The sequence below is a fragment of the Lynx canadensis genome, chromosome C1, assembly GCF_007474595.2.
Source record: "Lynx canadensis isolate LIC74 chromosome C1, mLynCan4.pri.v2, whole genome shotgun sequence".
Taxonomy (NCBI): domain Eukaryota; kingdom Metazoa; phylum Chordata; class Mammalia; order Carnivora; family Felidae; genus Lynx; species Lynx canadensis.
Genome location: NC_044310.1, coordinates 71,201,856 through 71,221,432, shown reverse-complemented (window position 1 = coordinate 71,221,432; position 19,577 = coordinate 71,201,856). Strand labels below are relative to the sequence as shown.

Sequence of the window (19,577 nt, the reverse complement as noted above, 5' to 3'; positions counted from 1 at the left end):
CTTTAGGGAAGGCGTGCGTGCCCGGGAGGGCTGAGAGGCGTGTGCACTGAACGGGTTTTCCAGCTCGGAATCCCCAAAGCCGTGGAAAGTTTTGAAGGCGGATACGTGGCCCGGCAGCCTTATCGGTTTCCCCAGGCCGGGACGCGGGAGAGAGGATCAGGTGTTTTCAGGCTAACCGTCAGGTGAGGCGCCTGAGCGGTATCCTTCAGGATGTCGGATTCTGGAGGAACTCTCATCAAATGGATGGCTTTGCTGTTCTAGACTAGAGCTTTCTTGCTGCCTTGGGCGTGCTTATATTAGCTGTTTGCAGTTAGTTAAATAAGGCTGGGCTGTGCCTTCCGGAACAAACAGGCCTTTTCCTCAGGTGGGAGGGTTACAGTGTGGTTAACCCCAATTCCTCTACCTTTATGAAAAGGCGCACAGTTCAGCCGGATGGCGCTGCCGAGGGGCCCCGCCTCCGTGGTCAAAGCCGCTACCACCCAGCTGCGTGGCTGAGCCCGAGCCCGGGGGTGAGTGCCAGCAGGCCTTGGCTCCCCCTCTGCTCACAAAAATCCAGTGGTGGGCCTTTACATTTTCTCGAAATAGTGGAGAGACTCTCCTGCGTTTCTTGAATGGCGTTCTCAGTATTACAAGTGGACTTATGCTAGCCAGGAAAGCCAGACTTTAAGAGAATTTACTTGATCTCTGGTGGCTGTCCAGATGACTTCAATTCCAAGCAAGCGTGGTGTGTGTGTGTGTGTATATATATGTATATATATGTATATATATGTATATATATGTATATATGTATATATATGTATGTATATATGTATATATACATATGCATAGACATATATACACACATATACACACACGTGTGTATATATATATGCACGTGTATATATATATGTGTGTATATATATGTGTATATAACATATACACATATATGTTAAGACCTTTGAAAGGCTAGGTTTGAATTAGAGGACATAACTGTGGTACAACTTTGACGACTGGATACATGCAAATGTTACACCAAAATGACCATCTCTCTTAAATGTCGATTTTTAATGGGGCAGATGGGCAGAAATGATACATTTCTTCCACTGTCTTAGCTCTAAAAGCCCTGTCCTAAAAGGTGGGGAGCACACGGACTCCGGGTTTCCTTACTGTCTTCTGCGTGGACTGATACACAGGCTTGTGCTTACGGTGGGTGTGATGTATATAATCTGTGTTGTTGTTGTTTGTTTTAAGTCTTTAGTCTGGTATTTTTCTTAGCACGTTTCCTTCACAGCTTAACCATTTGTATCATATCCAGGGAGTATCTCCAGAGGCTCCCATTCTTACACTACAGGACACACACTTGGCTGTGCACACAAATAGCTTTTGAAGGGATTTACATTTGAAATCTGTATATCCTGGTTGTGCAGGACCAGTGGGAAACAGAGGCTTGTGTCATTGTAAACTGAGAATGGAAGAAGGGGTCATCGAAAGAGGGCATGGGAAAGGTGGTCTAGCTGTCAAGATATGAATTCGGATGTTTGATGTTCAAGGGACCGGCTGCATTGTTCTCTGCAGAGGTGGGACGTGGGCTTCACACTTTTGAGAGATGTTCACCACCTCTGTGATGTGCTAACCAAACAGCCCAAGCTGGGGGGAATCCAGTAGCTTCTTCCGTTTGAGTCAACAGTTTCAAGATTTTAGCTCATCTTCCTCTTCATACTTCACATTGCGTCAAATAAGCTCCCACTACCAGAAACTTGCCCTTCTCCTTTAGCAAACCTTCCTTAAACCAGGGCTGTGGCCTGGACACTTTAAAAACAGACATTGAGGAGGGCACCCGTTGGGATGACCGCTGGGTGTTGTATGGAAACCAATTTGACAATAAATTGTATTTAATATTAAAAGAAAAAAAAAACCAGATACATTTCCCACTCTTCTCCTGAGCGTTGCCATGCAGGGGTCAACATAATGGTGCCAATTTGATTTAATCTCCTACACTTAAAAATCGGTAAATCCTGCAGTGTTTTAGGAGGCCATGTTCTTTTCTCCCAAGGAAGAGCATATTCAAAGTGTTGTTTCTGGAGTGCCTGGGTGACTCACTTGGTTGAGCATCCAACTTCGGCTCAGGTCATGATCTCACGGTTCGTGAGTTCAAGTCCCACATTGGGCTCTGGGCTGACAGCCCAGAACTTGGATCCTGCTTTAGATTCTGTGTCTCCCTCTCTCTCTGCCCCTCCCCCACTCATGCTCTGTTTCTCTCTCTCTCTCTCTCTCTCTCTCTCAAAAATAAACATTACAAAAATTTAAAAAGTGTTGTTTTTAACAACAGAGTAATAAATATAAGAACTCATAATGAAGCAAGGAGGAAGAGTAATGGAGACAAATTTTGAACAGAATGGCAGAGAATAGAGAACTCAAAGTCAGCAGTGATCATATTCACAAGCTAATCTCTTCAGGCTCGGTCTCTTCACTGATGTGAAGTGAAACCCAGGATAAGACAGTTCTTAAAACTTAGTAGAAAAACAGGTGACTTCTTGTGGCTACAGTTTTCAAAGTAAAATTAGCAGCCAAAGAAAACCCTTTTGGCCATGAAAGATAAAAGTGGGATCTCTCTAGCCGAGGCTGGGCTGTTCTTAGCCACAGCCAGGAGTCTAGGTTCCACATGTGAGTTCTGAAGAATGAGATCACCCTTCAGTGAGCTCTTACATCATGATTATGGGCTTCATAGAGAAAAATTTTATTTCCAGACTTCATTCTTTTTCACTCAAACTGTAATATTCTTTTCAGGATCAAATGTTTAAAGCCAGGTTTTGGTTTGTTTACTTGTTTGCTTTGGCAATCATGGCGGGGTGTTGCGCGGGGGGGTGGGGGGGGTCCCATTTTCCTTAGATGACCTCTAGCTGAGCTTTCTACTGTGTTTGACCTTAGGCCCCTGCCTCTTTTTCCCTGGTGTGACAAGACAGCTTTGGAGACGGGGGAGGGAGGTTGCCAATATTCCTGTCCCCTCAATAGGGGGATGGTCTCCTTCCTTCTCCTTTGAAGGTTGTCTTCTGTTATCTCTCCTTGAATACATCTGTCAGGCAATAATTGGTGACTAGTGAAGCCAAAGGTTCTGAAAAATTGTCCTTGCTATAATTCCAGAAGACGCATAATTTAAATGGTGGGCTTTAAAAAATTATATCACCTAGAGCAGCTAGAGGGAATTGTCACAGATAGGGTGAACCTAGAGATTCCCCAGCTGACACTGAGGTGGGCTTGTCTAAGAATAAGGTAAACTGATTCAGTGGTTTGAGGAGAAAGTGGTTACTTATGGTTTTATGGCTTTTAATTTTCCTTTTACTTTGGGAGAGTCATTAGCATGACCCTGTTAAATGGGGATTTTGTTGAAATGTTAGAGAAAGCCAAATGTGAAGGCTGCCGTGATTCCTCTCATCTTCTCCAGCTGTAAGTGCTTTTGGAAGCCTGTATTGCTAAGAAATGGAGTTTTGCTTTACTTATCTCTGACCTAGAGAGCTGATTGGTCAGGATTTTCAAAGGGGGCGTGACTTGTTCAGAACCAGCACTTTAAAAATGTGCAGCCCTACTTCTGCTTTCTTGCTGGCCAGAGGCAGCAAAGTGGTGATGAGAGGGGATTTTATAGGAACTGGGTGGCATGGTCGGTCGTCTTTAGGGAAATTCCTGAAAGTTGTAGCATGCACATTTTTTATGAGTGGCTCCAGTGGGAAATGAAAAGCCCTACAGTTTTTCTTCTCCAGTGCTTCTCAGGATTAGAATGACCACGTCATTTATGTCCTGAGAGCTATGCTTACACGGTAACCAGAGTTTCTCTCTTTTTCCCTTCCTTCCTTTCCTCCCTCCTTTCTTTCCTCCCTCCTTTCTTTCTCTCCCTTTCTTTTCCTTCCTTCCTTCCTTCCTTCCTTCCTTCCTTCCTTCCTTCCTTCCTTCCTTCCTTCCTTCCTCTTTCTTTCCTCCCTGACTTCCTTTTATTGGAAGTCCCACAGCATCAGCTATCTGGATCCATTCCTCTGCCTCCCTCTCTCTCTCTCAGCACAAATCATGAGAAAATCAGTTCATTATAGGAATTGGAGTGGAAGAAAAAAAAACGGATGTATATTGTTGGGATTTTTCTGAAGCCTTCCATCTGCCAGGTTGCCCTGTGACATTCACTCCCTGGGCCAGCATGGTCATTGCTGTAAACACAGTGAAATTTAGTCTCTGCCTGACTTCCCCACTTTCTATCTCCCACACAAACATCAGGCAGGGAAATACTGGATTACCTGGCATGTATTATTAGATTCCTTTTTTACATAACTTGTTTTAACTCATGATAACTCAAGAATCCATATGTTAATCACCAAAAATCAAGAAAATATGGAGGACTTAAAGAAGAAATTTGAGATTATATGTGACACTACTGCAAAAGAGTGCCAAGATTTTTTTTTTCCTTTCTGGTTTATGCACTTCTAGACTTGAAAAATGGAGTCTCGGGGCGCCTGGGTGGCTCAGTTGGTTAAGTGTCCGACTTCAGCCAGGTCACAATCTCGCGGTCCGTGAGTTCGAGCCCCGCGTCGGGCTCTGGGCTGATGGCTCAGAGCCTGGAGCCTGTTTCCGATTCTGTGTCTCCCTCTCTCTCTGCCCCTCCCCCGTTCATGCTCTGTCTCTCTCTGTCCCAAAAATAAATAAACGTTGAAAAAAAAAATTTAAAAGAAAAATGGAGTCTCAATATATTTATTTCGTAACTTAAAAGAATTAACAATATGCATAGACATCTTTAGGTCAATACAATGTTGCCAGTAGGATTACAGTGAACATTTTTGTAGTCATCGTTTTGACCGGCATTTGTTCTAAAAAACTCATGCCCCCTTTGAAAACACATTTTGAAGTTCACTCAGTTTTCAGCATTTGTTGTGCAAATCCACAGAGGTTTGATTCCTAGATCACAGATACTCTTCTGGATACGGAGCCTGAGTGCCCTTCAAAAATGTACATTTCTATCAATACAGTCTTGTTCTCAGTTTTGGTAAATGAAACTTAAGATAGATTTTCACCAGTCTGGCTGTTAGTACATTTTCGTTGCTGTTCAATTTTCACTGTCGTGTTCAGATCCTTGGCCTGTTATTATACTAGGTTGTCTTTTTTTCTTCTCATAACTTGGAGCTGTCTCCAGATAATAGGTCATAAACTTCTGGCTGTTTCAATAGATTGCAGACTTTTCCCCCGTTCTGTCTTTTAACGTTTCAAAATCTTAAATGTTTGTGTTAAGATCTGTCAGTCTTTTTCATTGGCTTCTGACATTGGCTTGTGTCATCCTTAGAAAAGTATGTCAAATCATATTTTAAAAAATTCTCTCTTAGGCTTCGACCGATTTTATTTTTTAAATGTGTCTAAGTTTTACTTTTGCACTTGGATTCCAGGAGGATTCTCATTTTCTCTGTCCCCAGTGGATTCCAAGTTTTCATGATAACAATTCACTGAAAAGTTGATTCTTTGGAAAGACTTCGGGAATATTAACTGAAACAAAATAGGGTTTCTCTCAGCAAACCAGGCAACTAAATTACCTAAAACACTCTCACGTGTCTTGGCTGAGTAAGCCTTTTCAGTATAATTTTAATTCAAAATTTCCTATCAGTGTTTTAGGCTCTATATCATTGTTGTTATATTGTTTTTATTATGTTTGTTGCTGTTGTCATTGTTATTATTTCATCTTAACAGGTACTGGCCAACACAACGTTCATATAGTCAAGGTTGTTGTCTCATTCATTGACCCATTTCTTTTTCCTAAAAATTAGTCATCGAACACCTGTTATGTGTTAGGTGCTCTGCCGTATGCTGGGGGATGTAGCGATGACCAAGACCTGGCCTTCAAGAAGTTCTCTTGTAGAGAAGACCAATAAAGAATGTGATCTCAATCATAAAGGAAGTTAAGTGCTGAGACAGGCAGTAGGGAAGGATGAGAAGGAGCCAGACGTACAGAGAGTTGGGGGCATCAGTAAGACAAGTGAAACAGCAGATGCAAATGGCCAGATCAGGGACTGTTTCAGAGCCAGGAAAGAGGATGTGGGGGAGAGTGGGTAAGGGAAGGAGGGGGCAGGAGACTTTTAGGCAATGATAGGAGGGTTGGATTTTAGTTTGAGAGCAGGGGGAAGCCACTATGGAGTTTTAAGCAGGGCGAGGATATCTGACTTGTGCTTTTAACGTTACCCCCCAGGGGTGCCTGGGTGGCTCAGTCAGCTGAGCGTAGAACTCTTGATTTCAGCTCAGGTCATGACCCCAGAGTCACGGGATGGAGCCCCACATCCGGCTCTGTGCTGAGCATGGAGCCTGCTTGAGATTCTCTTTCTCTCTTTGCCCCTCCCCAGTTCTCATTCTCTTTCTCTAAAATACAAAAATTAAATAAAAATAGAAAATAAAAATAAATTTAAAAAAACCATCACCTCTGGCTACCATGTGGAAAAGTGGGAGGCTGTTGTTGTTGTCAGAGAGATGACAGAACTTGGACCAGGAAGGCTGCAGTGGATAGAGATGATATGCTTTGAAGGAAGACTTGATCAATTGGATGTGTGGATTGAGGAAAAGGAGAAGTCAAATTATGGCTCTGGAGCAAAGTTCCTATACTTTACTACACATTAGAATTACCTGGAAAGCTTATCACAAATCTTGATACTTAGCTCATAACTGGGCACCAATTAGATCCAAGTATCTAGGGGCTGGAAGCAAGGCGCTGAAACCTTTTAAAAGTCCCCAGATGGGGGCACCTGGGCGGCTTAGTCAGTTAAGCATTGGACTTTGGCTCAGGTCATGATCTCACGGTTCATGGGTTCGAGCCCCGTGTCAGGCTCTGTGCTGACAACTCGGAGCCTGGACCCTGCCTCGGATTCTGTCTCCCTCTCTTTTCCTGCCCCTCCCCTGTTCATGCTCTGTCTCTTTCTCTCAGTAATAAACAAACATTAAAATTTTTTAAATAAATAAATAATTGTCCCCAAATGCTTCTAGTGTGCAGCCAAGGTGGAAAATCACTGATAGGGGGAGTGGTTACAGCTGAAACATCTGGATAAATGTGTGTAATCACTGTGCTGAGCAGATGGGTGGAGAAGGGGGTGGGGGTTGGTGTGAGAAATCTATTAGACGTGTGGGTGGAGTTTCAAGGAAGAGGTTGGATAAGGGAGTCTGTTCAAGAGAGAGATTTGCTGGAGTTGCAGATGTGAAAGTCCACATCATGTGGGTAGTCTTTAAAGCCACAGGACTGGGTCTCGAGAAAGGAGGACAGAGGATAGAAACGCCCTGGACTGTGGCCTGAGGCTCTCTGGCACCCGAAGTCCGATGGGAGAGGAGCCAGCAAAGGAGGCTGAGAGATGCCCAGTGAGGTAGGCGGAAGAACCAGGGGAGTGGGATGTCCTAGAAGCAGAGGGAAGAGGTTGCCCCAGGGTTGTACTGGTCAGCGGAATCAAAGGCGGCCCAGCCACTAAGCTGCAGCCTGAGAAGTGACCATTGGCACCTGCAGCTGGAGAGGGTTCACTGGGGTAGAACAAATGGAAACTAAGGGTTTGCTCTAAAGAGTCTGAAGACCCTGAGGAAAAGAAATGTTGGATTCATCCCATCAGATAGCTTTACTTGTTTTTTCCTTCTCATTTTAATTTTTTTTTCAACGTTTTTATTTATTTTTGGGACAGAGAGAGACAGAGCATGAACAGGGGAGGGGCAGAGAGAGAGGGAGACACAGAGTCGGAAACAGGCTCCAGGCTCCGAGCCATCAGCCCAGAGCCTGACGCGGGGCTCGAACTCACGGACCGCGAGATCGTGACCTGGCTGAAGTCGGACGCTTAACCGACTGCGCCACCCAGGCGCCCCTCCTTCTCATTTTAATAACATGACCATTTAGAAGAAGTCTCCCGAATTTATGGACTAGGATTCTGTTGTCGGCCAAATTATCACACATTTCTAAATAAGAGAAATTGTATTTGAAATACTAGTTTATTTGAACATGACATTTTTTCCCCCTTCATTCCTATCTTCCAGGCCGTTACTCCTTTTATTTAAAAATGTTTCATTTATTTGTTGTGGGGAGGGAGGGGCAGAGAGAGAGAGGGAGATAGAGGATCCGAAGCGGGCTCCTCACTGCCAGCACAGAGCCCGACATGGGGCTCGAACCCATGAACCATGAGATCATGACCTGAGCTGAAGTCAGATGCTCAACCGACTGAGCCACCCAGGCGATTACTCCTTAAGAAATATTTAATTCAGGGGCGCCTGGGTGGCGCAGTCGGTTAAGCGTCCGACTTCAGCCAGGTCACGATCTCGCGGTCCGGGAGTTCGAGCCCCGCGTCGGGCTCTGGGCTGATGGCTCAGAGCCTGGAGCCTGTTTCTGATTCTGTGTCTCCCTCTCTCTCTGCCCCTCCCCCGTTCATGCTCTGTCTCTCTCTGTCCCCCAAAAATAAATAAACGTTGAAAAAAAAATTTAAAAAAAAATAAAAAAAAAGAAATATTTAATTCAGGGATCAAGAAGGAACACTGGACAGGGGATTCAGTAAATTGGATTCTTTTGGGGGCAGGTTGCAACCTGAGGGCACCTTAATTGCCTCATTCATAAAATAAGGAGATGGGACCAGATCATCCGCAAGGTAGAGGATTTCTTTTTTTTTTTTTTTTTTTTTTTTTTTTTTTTTTTAATTTTTTTTTTTTCAACGTTTTTTATTTATTTTTGGGACAGAGAGAGACAGAGCATGAACGGGGGAGGGGCAGAGAGAGAGGGAGACACAGAATCGGAAACAGGCTCCAGGCTCTGAGCCATCAGCCCAGAGCCCGACGCGGGGCTCGAACTCACGGACCGCGAGATCGTGACCTGGCTGAAGTCGGACGCTTAACCGACTGCGCCACCCAGGCGCCCCAAGGTAGAGGATTTCAAACTGGGTGCACATTTGAATAACCTGGGGAGCTTTTTAAAAGCCCCAGTGAGGGGCACCTGGGTGGCGCAGTCGGTTAAGCGTCCGACTTCAGCTCAGGTCACAATCTCGCGGTCCAGGAGTTCGAGCCCCGCGTCGGGCTCTGGGCTGATGGCTCAGAGCCTGGAGCCTGTTTCCGATTCTGTGTCTCCCTCTCTCTCTGCCCCTCCCCCGTTCATGCTCTGTCTCTCTCTGTCCCAAAAATAAATAAACGTTGAAAAAAAAAATTTTTAAAAGCCCCAGTGCCTGGGCCGCACCCATGCCAATTAGGCCAGAATCTCTGTGGATGGAGGCTGGGCTACAGTGTTCTTCAGGTGCCCCAGGTGACTCAGTGTGTAGCCGAGTTTGCAAACAGTGGCCCTAAGTTCTTCTCTAGCTCTAATATTGAAGTAGTCTATTCTTGGGTCTTAATACATTCCCAACCCTCAACAAACTCAGGAAAAAGGGAAGACTGGATACCAGGTAGGCAATTAGCAGTGTCTGTCAAAGGAGGTCTCAAAATTTACCTTCCGGGCTTCCTTTCACAGGATGGGACTGATGGATACTCTCCATAAAAATGAGGGAGCAAAGGAATTCCAGGAAATGTGGATTCCAATTTGGGAAGGAGGTGAGGGGAATTTCCAAGTTGATGGCCCTGAACAGGAATTAGGAAGCAACCAGTGTAGGTTGGGGCAGGAGGATGAGGCTCCAGGAACGATGAGAAGAAAGAACTGGGAGAAGAAAGAATTTGACGAGTTGCCCAACTTATTTGATTGTCTTGAAGGGAGCTGGCAGATTCAGCCAGAGTTTGGTGATGGAATCCCAGCTGGTCTGTTGAAAACTGAGCAAATGGGGAAAAGGGGCAATTAACTCCAAAAGCTTTTTCTTACAAGGAGGAATATAAAATCACAGTGTACTAGTGGCTCAACTGTGAAACACATTTGCATATTCACTTCATAAATTCTGAGTATCCAAAAGTTTTATTAAAATTTTATTGAGATGATGAGCCGGGAGGGGACAGGTGTATGCTTGCTGGTGGGTGGGGGGCAGATATAAGAGCTAAAATCATCTTTTCCATGGGAGGATGTAGATTGATAATATCTAAAAGAGAAATAAATAGTGGGGCAGCATTATTTAGAAATATTAAAGTAAATAACTGAAAAGAAACATAAAAGAATTTGCCTCTAAGGAGCAGAAATCAGGGGTGGGTTTGTTACATAGTTCCTTTAAAATTATGTAGATGAGGGGTGCCTGGGTGGCTCAGTCGGTTAAGCGTCCGACTTCGTATTATAGAATAAATGCAAAGGAAGCCATAAGTGGGATTTAGGCAATATTGACATGATATAGTTTATACTAAGCCCACCCTGTGCATCAATCTGATATTGTATCTCTGGATGGGATGTCGTATGAAGTATACAATGTCATCTATGATATATTCCAGGCAAAAATGTTTAACTTGAGTCTATCAAACCTTTGCATCTAACAAACAACTTGGCATCATGATCTCACCTTTGGTGAGCTGGAGCCCCGTGTCAGGCTGTGTGCTGACAGCTCAGAGCCTGGAGCCTGCTTCAGATTCGGTCTCCCTCTTTCTCTGCCCTTCTCCTGCTCACACTCTTTCTCAAAAATAAATAAACATTAAAACAATAAAATAAAAATATGTAGATGATTAAGTTTGGCGGGGGAAAGATGACATTGGGGAGGTAGGTGGGACCAGACAATGCAGAGCTATATAGATGTACTTACTGTTCCCTGTGCTAAGGGTACAGGAAGGATAGATTTGGGAAGTGGTTCACCTGCTTCTGCGGTCCCATCCTGTGTGACTAGTAAGAGATCATTGTGAATTAGGAAAACCATTCTGTTCTAGTGCCACTACATCAAAACAAGATACCTCAACAGGGATGTCTGTCAGGATCTTGGGGAACAAACACCAATTTCTCCCAAGCTAAGGAGTTTGTAATATCAGCAGTGGTAACACAAGAACATCCATATCTATGGTGGTGGTGTGGTTGGAGCTCTGAAACACTGGAGAAGTAGTCCCAAATATTTTTTTTTAATGTTTATTTATTTTTGAGACAGAGGGAGACAGAGCATGAGCAGGGGAGGGGCAGAGAGAGAGGGAGACACAGAATCTGAAATAGGCTTCAGGCTCTGAGCTGTCAGCACGGAGCCAGACGTGGGGCTCGAACTCACGAACTGTGAGATCATGACTTGAGCCGACGTCGGACGCTTAACCCATGGAGCCACCCAGGCACCCCCCAAATATTTTTGACAATTTCCCCCATCAGTTAAAAGAACATCCCCCCTCTCTGAATGTATGTTTGTATATTGTTTGTAGAACCATATTCTATAAAACAGGTAAAACGAACATTTTAAAGGGTGAGATAGGATATTAAAATAAATTGCTAAATGCAGTGCTTTACATCATTATGACTTCATAGTGTCATTACCTAATAACTTGGGGTATAACACATACATTTAACAATAGTAGCTTTGGCCAATATTTTGAATAGTTTTCTTGATAAATCTGTTTCTTTTTTCCAACTTCTTTTCAGATCATATTTGTTTTTGAAAAAATTTTTTAATGTTTATTTATTTTTGAGAGAGCGTGCAAATGGTGGAAGGGCAGAGAGAGAGGGAGACACAGAATCCAAAGCAGACTCTCGGCTCTGGGCTGTCAGCACAGAGCCTGACACGGGGCTCGTGAACCGTGAGATCCCTGAGATCGTGACCTGAGCTGAAGTCGGACGCTTAACTGACTAAGCCACCTAGGCACCCCTTTCATCTTTTTTGAACTCATGGAAAACAAAGTTTATATTAGGAGAGTATTTGTGTCTTCATTTTCTTGATGCTAATGTAGGCCCTCATTGGTTCCAGTGAGTCTCATTTTTTTTGTAAGAATCTTTATGTCTCTTGCCCACCTTGTGAGGGTTGACTAAACTGGATAATATACTCCAAAAATGCTTAAATGGGCTCACCTAAACCTTAAGTGGTAGGAATATGCTGGAAACCAGTGAGGCCACCAACATCAACCCCCTACTTTGGGATCTTGCTTTCTCCCCCCCCCCCCCCCAGGTTGCCTTGCATACCTACGTGAAACACAGGCATTCTGGCCAAGTGAGGGCAGCTTGGGTATGATACATAATAATCCATATGATAAAACTCATAAATTTAGCGGTGCCTGGGTGGTTCAGTCAGTTAAGCGTCCGACTTTGGCTCAGGTTATGATCTCACAGTTTGTGAGTTCGAGCCCCATATAGGGCTCTGTGCTGTCAGTACAGAGCCCGCTTTGGATCCTCTGATCCCCTTTCCTCTCTCTGCCCCTCCCTGACTTGTTCTCTCTCTCTTTCTCTGTCTCAAAAATAAAATGTGTAAAATTGTAAATCTTCTCTCTTTGCTAGGTTAATACAGTTAGTATTAAAATGTGTAAAATTGTAAATCTTAACTTCTCTCTTTGCTAGGTTAATACAGTTAGTAGCCCTAACCCTTTCTTCTCACATACCAGTGAATAGTCCCTTGTGTGCACGCACCCCTCTTTGGAGGCCACTGTAATAGAAAACAATCTTTCATACCTCTTTTTGAGTAGGGTAAGGGTCATGCAAACTGAAAAACTAGCGGCCTGGGCTGGTTAGCTTATTTGCTGAGCCGATCGTGGTAATGGGAACAAGGTACCATCACTGAACTTTGTGTGTGTATTTTTCTGAGGCAAAGGCCAAGAGCCTTCACAGGTTCTCACACGGGGTTATGACCCCAGCGAGGTTAAGAATTGCTGGTACCTTGTTTTCTTTTGCTTTTTGAAAAAACTTCAAGCTTCCATAGACTTTCTTAGTCATTGATTTGTTAAAGCTGGAATTGCCCTCAGACACATGATAGCCTTAAAATTAGGGGACATCACACAGTCTTGAGCATCTGAGGGAAGAGTAGGTTTTCTTAATAACAGACGGGAGCTTTGATGTGCTTCTTCTCTGACTTCTCACCCGTAGCACTAAGACTCAGGCTTCTTTCTCTCCTAAGTCCTCTTTAGTTTTCCATTCTAGCCCATCGTGTGGGTGAATTTCCATTCTATTCTAGATTTTGTCTTTATGCTCACCAATATGGTGCTTTTTTCCTCTGCTATTTTGGTCTCTAACAGTGCCACGTATTAAGCTTAAATAATCCAGATCGTGCATTTCCTATAGTTTAGTGAAACATAAATAATTTATGAGTCATGATTACTCTTATTTATTTCATGCAATTTCACTTTCACAAACCCACAGTTGGTGGGTCAGAGTGCGATCTTCACTGATTTCTCTTCCTTGACTGATTTCATGGTGCAATTTCTCGTCCCCTGAATTGCGTTATGAGTTATGAGTCCCACTGTCTGTCCTTTTCTCAACCTGTTGCTGATTTTCATCATTTGTGATAGAGCTTTCAGTGTTTTTCCTGCTGACTTAACTCTTGCTTGGACAGTTGTGATCGCGGCTTCAGGCTTCCTGTACCAAACACCCAGCCTGAGCACAGGAGGGTGTTGGATGATTAAGTGGCAAATGCAGGGATGTTTTGGTCTTGTGATATTGTCTTGCCTCTTTTGTGTTTTTAGTTTTCCTTCTTTTTCACTTTGCATTGGTTGTTTGTTTGACACCATTATATTTCTGTTATAGGATGTCCAGTTGTATCTGAGTGTGTATTTAATACCCTTCACCGAACAGGGAACTAGGGAAGATCTACAAATTGGGAAGAGGGGTGCAAAAAAAAGCTCTCAGAAAAGTAAAGTTTAGAAAGCTTGTACGTTTACATTATTCTTGAGATTCTAGAATTTCTAAGCCAAAATATCATCACCTTTTCTTCCAAACTTCAGATGTTGTTTCTAAACCTAAGTTGGACTTATTTTTTTTAAGTTTATTTATTTATTTTGAGAGAGAAAGAGAGAAACAGACCATGCGAGCTGGGGAGGGACAGAGAGAGAGAGAGAGAGAGAGAGAGAGAGAGAGAGAGAGAGAATGAATCCCAAGCAGGCTCCATGCCACCAGCACAGAACTGGATCCGGGGCTTGATCTCACGAACTGTGAGACCACGACCTGAGCCAAAATCAAGAGTCAGACATTCAACTGACTAAGCCACCCAGGAGCCCCAAGTTGGACTTACTAAAAACAGCCATCTCATCCTGTAACTTTATTATTCACATTAATTTTTTTTCTGTATTTCTATCATTCTATCCTCTGTTGATTACATTTGGCTAGTACTACTCTTTATTTCACCAGATGGCTCTGTATGCCTGAGGGGGAAGTTCTTCATGCTAGCGTTTTCATTTTTCTTTTTATTCTTCACATTGCTAGAAGTCTTACAACTGCTCTGTAAGCAAAAAACTTCTGGATGGGTGGAGTAATGTCAATAATTTAACACAATAAGTGATTCTGATGTTTGTTATCTTTTTTTTTTTTTTTTTTTTTTTTGCCTGTGACTTATTTTCTTAATAAGTTTCTTAGGATAATGTTAAAGTCAGTTACCATTTTTTGAACATTTAATGGCCATGTAGTCAAAGAAACCAGCAGCTGAAAGATTTGTTTGAAGCCACTTGAAGCAATTGGGGCACTGTGTTCTCTCTGTTCCCGGGGTGCTCAATGGAGATTTCACTTACAGCAGGGAACACATTTTATGGTACTTTTATGTGTTCATCTCTTTCCCTTCCATGGAACTGAGTTCTTGGAAGGCAGGAAAATGTCTCTGGAAGAGCTGGGCTCACAAGGCATTCAGCGAGTATTTGACCTAATGCCCTGTGTTTCACACCACTGTTTTCAAGAAGACTACATCTTTCATCAGCATGAAAGTTTCTCACACTAGAGGCCAGGGGTGTATGTGGGAGAGGAGTTTCCATGCCTTCTTCTGAGGGTTTATCACAACTTTTCAGATGCCCCTTTTCGTTTAATTAAATGAAAAACAAATTACTGTGAATCATCAGGATGAATACGTTAGCAGTATGGTTCTGCTAAAGCAATGGTGGTTAACTCTAAATTCAGCACTGCTCAGACAGGCCCACAAAAACTTCTTCTGGTGTGTTCCAGGGGTCTGAAGGTTCGTGGTGGAGGATGAGCTGTCAGGATACCACTTTCTTCTTGGAAATGCCTCCCTCAGTGCTCTTTGACAGGCATCCCTGTGGCACTTACCCCTCTGTGTGTTATGATGGATTTCCCTCTGGCTCTGTGTCCCCCTCTTCCAGAGTTAGCCCATTTCCACAGTGCTTTCACACTATGGTGCAACACTCACTGAGCTATGGGATAACCTGGGAATACGCGTTCATAAGTCTTTCTCTCTTACTGGACACTGAACATCAGCAGTTCGGGGAACCTCTCCAGCTTTGAGTCCCGAGTACCCAGCTTTCCCAGCACAGTGCATGGTAAGGTGGTCAGATCGAATCCCGAGGTAACTAGAATGGATGCAGGCAAACACATTTTAAAGGTCTCCTCATTCTTTTGAGATGAGACTCATGTGGTCATTGATTCTTCATTTCTGAAAGTATTTTTTGTTTTCCCCAAGTTGGTCTTAGAGGTATTTGTACCTAATCTTGTCTTTCAATATGCTGAGCATGAGTCTTCTAACCTGTGTCTGATTCTGATATACTTGGTTTCTGTTTCAGCTCCCTGTTTCTTTTTCTTTCTTTCTTTCTTTTTTAAACATTTTTATTTATTTTTGAGACACAGAGTCAGAATGAGCACAAGCAGGGGAGAGGGAGAGGGAGATGCAGAATCCGAAGCAGGCTTCAGGCTCTGAGCTGTCAGTGCAGAACCTGACGTGGAGCTCAGACTCATGGACCCTGAGATCATGACCTGAGCCAAAGTCAGATGCCCAAATGACTGAGCCACCCAGGCGCCTCTCTGCTCCCTGTTTCTAAGTAGGCTGTTCCATATTGCTTGGTTTCCTCATGTGCTTGGTTATGTCTTATTCCCAGCTGATGGATGTGTTTTCCAAGTTATTTGTTAGAGTGCCCAAGTCCTAGGATGAACCTCCGGAGAAGTCTGTGTGAGTTTGCTGGGAGACGGAGGGCAGTTTCAGTCTGAAACCAAGCAAGGTTGGATTGATGTTCTCTGGCTCGTCCAGGTGTGAGGCGCAAAGGGCTGTGTTGTGGACATCATTTCTCAGGATGGCCCCGTTTCTTAAATTTCCTTTTATTTGAAACTACTTTGGCCTTTTCTGTAGTGCTCTAAGCTTGGGGACAGGCAGTTTTAATGCTAGTTATTTTTCTGATAAGGTGGTAGCACTTCGGGACCCCTGTCTACATCTGAGGAGGATCTCCTAGCAGGTCTTGGATGGATTTTGGGCCTTGAATCCTGGATCTTCACTCCTCTTTCCCAGGGCTGCAGGCTGAAGCCTCAGTACATGTGCCCGTACTTCTCCAGGTTCTCCACAAGACTGGACCAGGCGTTCCTTGCTCTTAAAAATTTTTAAGTGTTCTGAGAACCAGTTTTACAAGTTTACAGGTTTAGAAACTTTATTACAAGTTTTTTTTTTAATTTAAATATATTTGACATATATCATTGTACAAATTTCAGGTGTTCAACATATTGATTTGTTGCATGTATATATTGTAATATAATGGCCACCATAGCAATAGTTAGCTCCTCTGTCCCTCACAGAATTATCATTTCTTTAAAAAAAAATTTTTTTTTTTACATTTATTTATTTTTAAGGGACAGAGAGAGACAGAGCACAAGTGCGGGAGGGGCAGAGAGAGAAGGAGACACAGAATCCGAAGCAGGCTCCAGACTCTGAGCTGTCAGCACAGAGCCCCATGCAGGGCTCGAACTCACAAACTGCGAGATCATGACCTGAGCCGAAGTCGGACGGTTAACTGACTGAGCCACCCAGGCGCCCCTATCATTTCTTTTTTGTGGTGGGAATAATTTGAAGATCTAGTCTGTTAGCAAGTTTGATGTTTATAATACAGCATTACTGTTTATATTCACTATATCATGCGTTAGATCTCTAGGACTTATTGTTCTACTTCTAATTCTTCAGTCTTTTACAGGTACTTCCTCTAACTTCCCACACCCCCCAAAAGAAATATGTATTTTATCCAGCATCTGACTTCTCTCTCTTCTTTTTCTTTCCCTTTCTTTCTAACGTCCCTCTTCCTCCCCTTCCTTTCTTTTTCCTTTCCCCTTTCTTACATTCTTCCTCCTTCTTTTCCTTCCTTCCTTCCTTCCTTCCTTCCTTCCTTCCTTCCTTCCTTCCTTCCTTTTTTTCCCTTCCTTCTGCCCAGCAGGTGAATTATGAATAACCTAGCCTACTATTTCTGGAAATAGAAGGTCTAAAAATCAATTTAAAAATAGAAAATTATTAACTGAGTATAAGCCTTAAATGGTCTTAATATAAGCCTTAAAATAGTCTTTCCTTTTTAGTCTTCTTTAAAACTTGTTAATTGGGGTAGATAATGTAGATCTGAAGTCAGTATAAAAATAGGTCATTCAGATATTTCAGGTGAAAAGATGCCCGCAAATGACCCCCAATTATAGAAACTTCCCCAGAGATGAGTACCTTGAGTGATTGGCTGAACTTAGTAAAATTTATTCATTAAATTTACCATCAAGACACTTCCTGTTGTGAGAAACAGAAGTCTAACTTAAACTAGCTTAAGCCCCAAAGAGTATTTATTAGCTCAAATTGGAAGTCTTGAGATGAATGGCTTCAGGTATAGTTGGATCAAGGAACTCAAGTATTGCCATTAGGCTTAATGCCTATCTTTTGTCTGTTCTGTGTTAGCTTCACTCTCTGACTTGCTCTCTTATGATGGCAAGGTGGCTTTCACAGACTCCAGACTCACAGCCTTTGCTTTAAGTCTATGATCTGCAAACTTTGTTGATTATGTATCCAATGGTAAAAGTTAAGCACATGTTCTCCATGTGTTTATGTTTATAAATTATATGCCATTATATACCACTGTTATTCAATGTTGTATTAATTATTAGTAGAGTTCAGTTTTTTTTTTAAGGTAAAGAATAAAATAGGGGCACCTGGCTGGCTCAATAGAGCATATGACTCTTGATCTCAGGGTAGTGAGTTTGAGCTGCATGTTGGGTGTAGAGTTTATGTAAAATAAAAGATTAAAGTATAAAACACATTTAAAAAAGGAAAGAATAAAATAGAAGTACTAATACTTTCTATACTGCCGGTGGATTGTTTTGCACACCCCAATTCGACAACAACTTAGTGGAAGGATGGCATTTCTCCCATCAGATATAATCACAGTCTTGTGACCATAACTCATTGGTTCTTTTTGGCTTAGCTTGAGTCACATGCCCATTTCTGAGTCCACTGTCCTCAAAATAGTAAAAGAAAACTTTACTAATATAAGGTGACACAAATAAATTGACTAGGCATAAATAGGTACTATTTTAACTTTTTAAAGGTATTTACATTTTGAATCTTATAATCACTGCTATATTATCAAAAGAAAGGGCAAAATCATTGAGTACAGCATTATAGAACAAAGATTCTCTATTTTCATGGCAATATAATTCCATTAGTCTTTGCTGAATTTCTGTGGTTTCATACCTGGAGTATCATGAAACTATCCCATCTAGTTTTTGTTAGTATTCCAGTGACAGGTGAATGCTATATGTTGAGAGGTAGGAATTGATGAGTCTTGCAAATAAAATCCTGTTCTCACAAATTTTTTGAGAATGGCTATTTTGAACAAGATGAAAAACTATGTGGAAAGGCAGGTGAGAGAGGGTCCTGAATAATTTTCAGATTTCTGAAGAGAAAAGGCGGTTACTGTTTGGAGAGAGAATTTTGCTTGTAAGAATGGGTAAAGAACACGAATGGAAAGCATTATTCAGAAACTCTCTGATGAACAAGATGTTCTGCTAATTTAAAAATTGGTCTTGTGTGGCAGAAATGCAATGGCTCATCTTGATTCTGAGGTGAAAGAGGAATGTCTGCGGGAAGACCTGAAGTTTTATTTCATGAACCCTTGTGAAAAATACCGAGCCCGACACCAGATCCCATGGAAGCTGGGACTGCAGATTTTGAAGATAGCCATGGTCACCACGCAGGTAATTCACATTATCAGTTTGTTCAGGGATTTTTTTTTTTCCCTTACCACAAGGTGAAACAGTTTTCAGGTGTTCCGCCCTTAACTTCTGTTCTGAAAAGTCCACACTCAAGTTCATAAAACTGTAAAATTATGTTGACTCTGGAGGGCAGAGGGTAGGTTGAAGTTCAGTTTTGATGAGGACCTTGTTTTAGTAAGGGATTATGAGGTAAATACAGATAAATCATAGATCTGTATAGAATAGTAGACCTGTATGTCTGTGGGGGTGGGGGTGGAGTTCTGTATCCGAGTGAAGCACGTAGACTGGAAAAATCTGCTCAATCCCAGGTGATGGTGTCCTTCGAATTTCTCATCTTCATTCAAATACACTTTTGAAATCCACATTTTTGACTGTTCTGTGTTGGGATTTATCAGAACACTGTCTCCCTTCCATCAGTAGCTAAGTGCTTTAAGTAAACGCTTACCCACCTCCACCCCATCTAGCAGGAGCACACAAAGGCTACACACTGGGATCTTCTGTTGAGTTTCATATTTTTTTAAGTTATTTATTTTTGAGAAAGAGAGAGAGAAGCCCAAGCAGGCTCTGGACTGTCAGCACAGAGCCTGATGCAGGGCTCAAATTCACAAACCGTGAGATCATGACCTGAGCT

General features: G+C 42.6%; 1 protein-coding gene across 1 annotated transcript in view; it reads left to right on the top strand.

Annotated features, from left to right (window-relative positions):
- MCOLN2 (mucolipin 2) overlaps positions 1 to 19,577 on the top strand; it is a 57,474-nt gene that overhangs the window by 747 nt on the left and 37,150 nt on the right. The window contains 1 exon segment of the mRNA XM_030325588.1: positions 18,769 to 18,928. Coding sequence (XP_030181448.1) covers positions 18,769 to 18,928 — 160 coding nt within the window.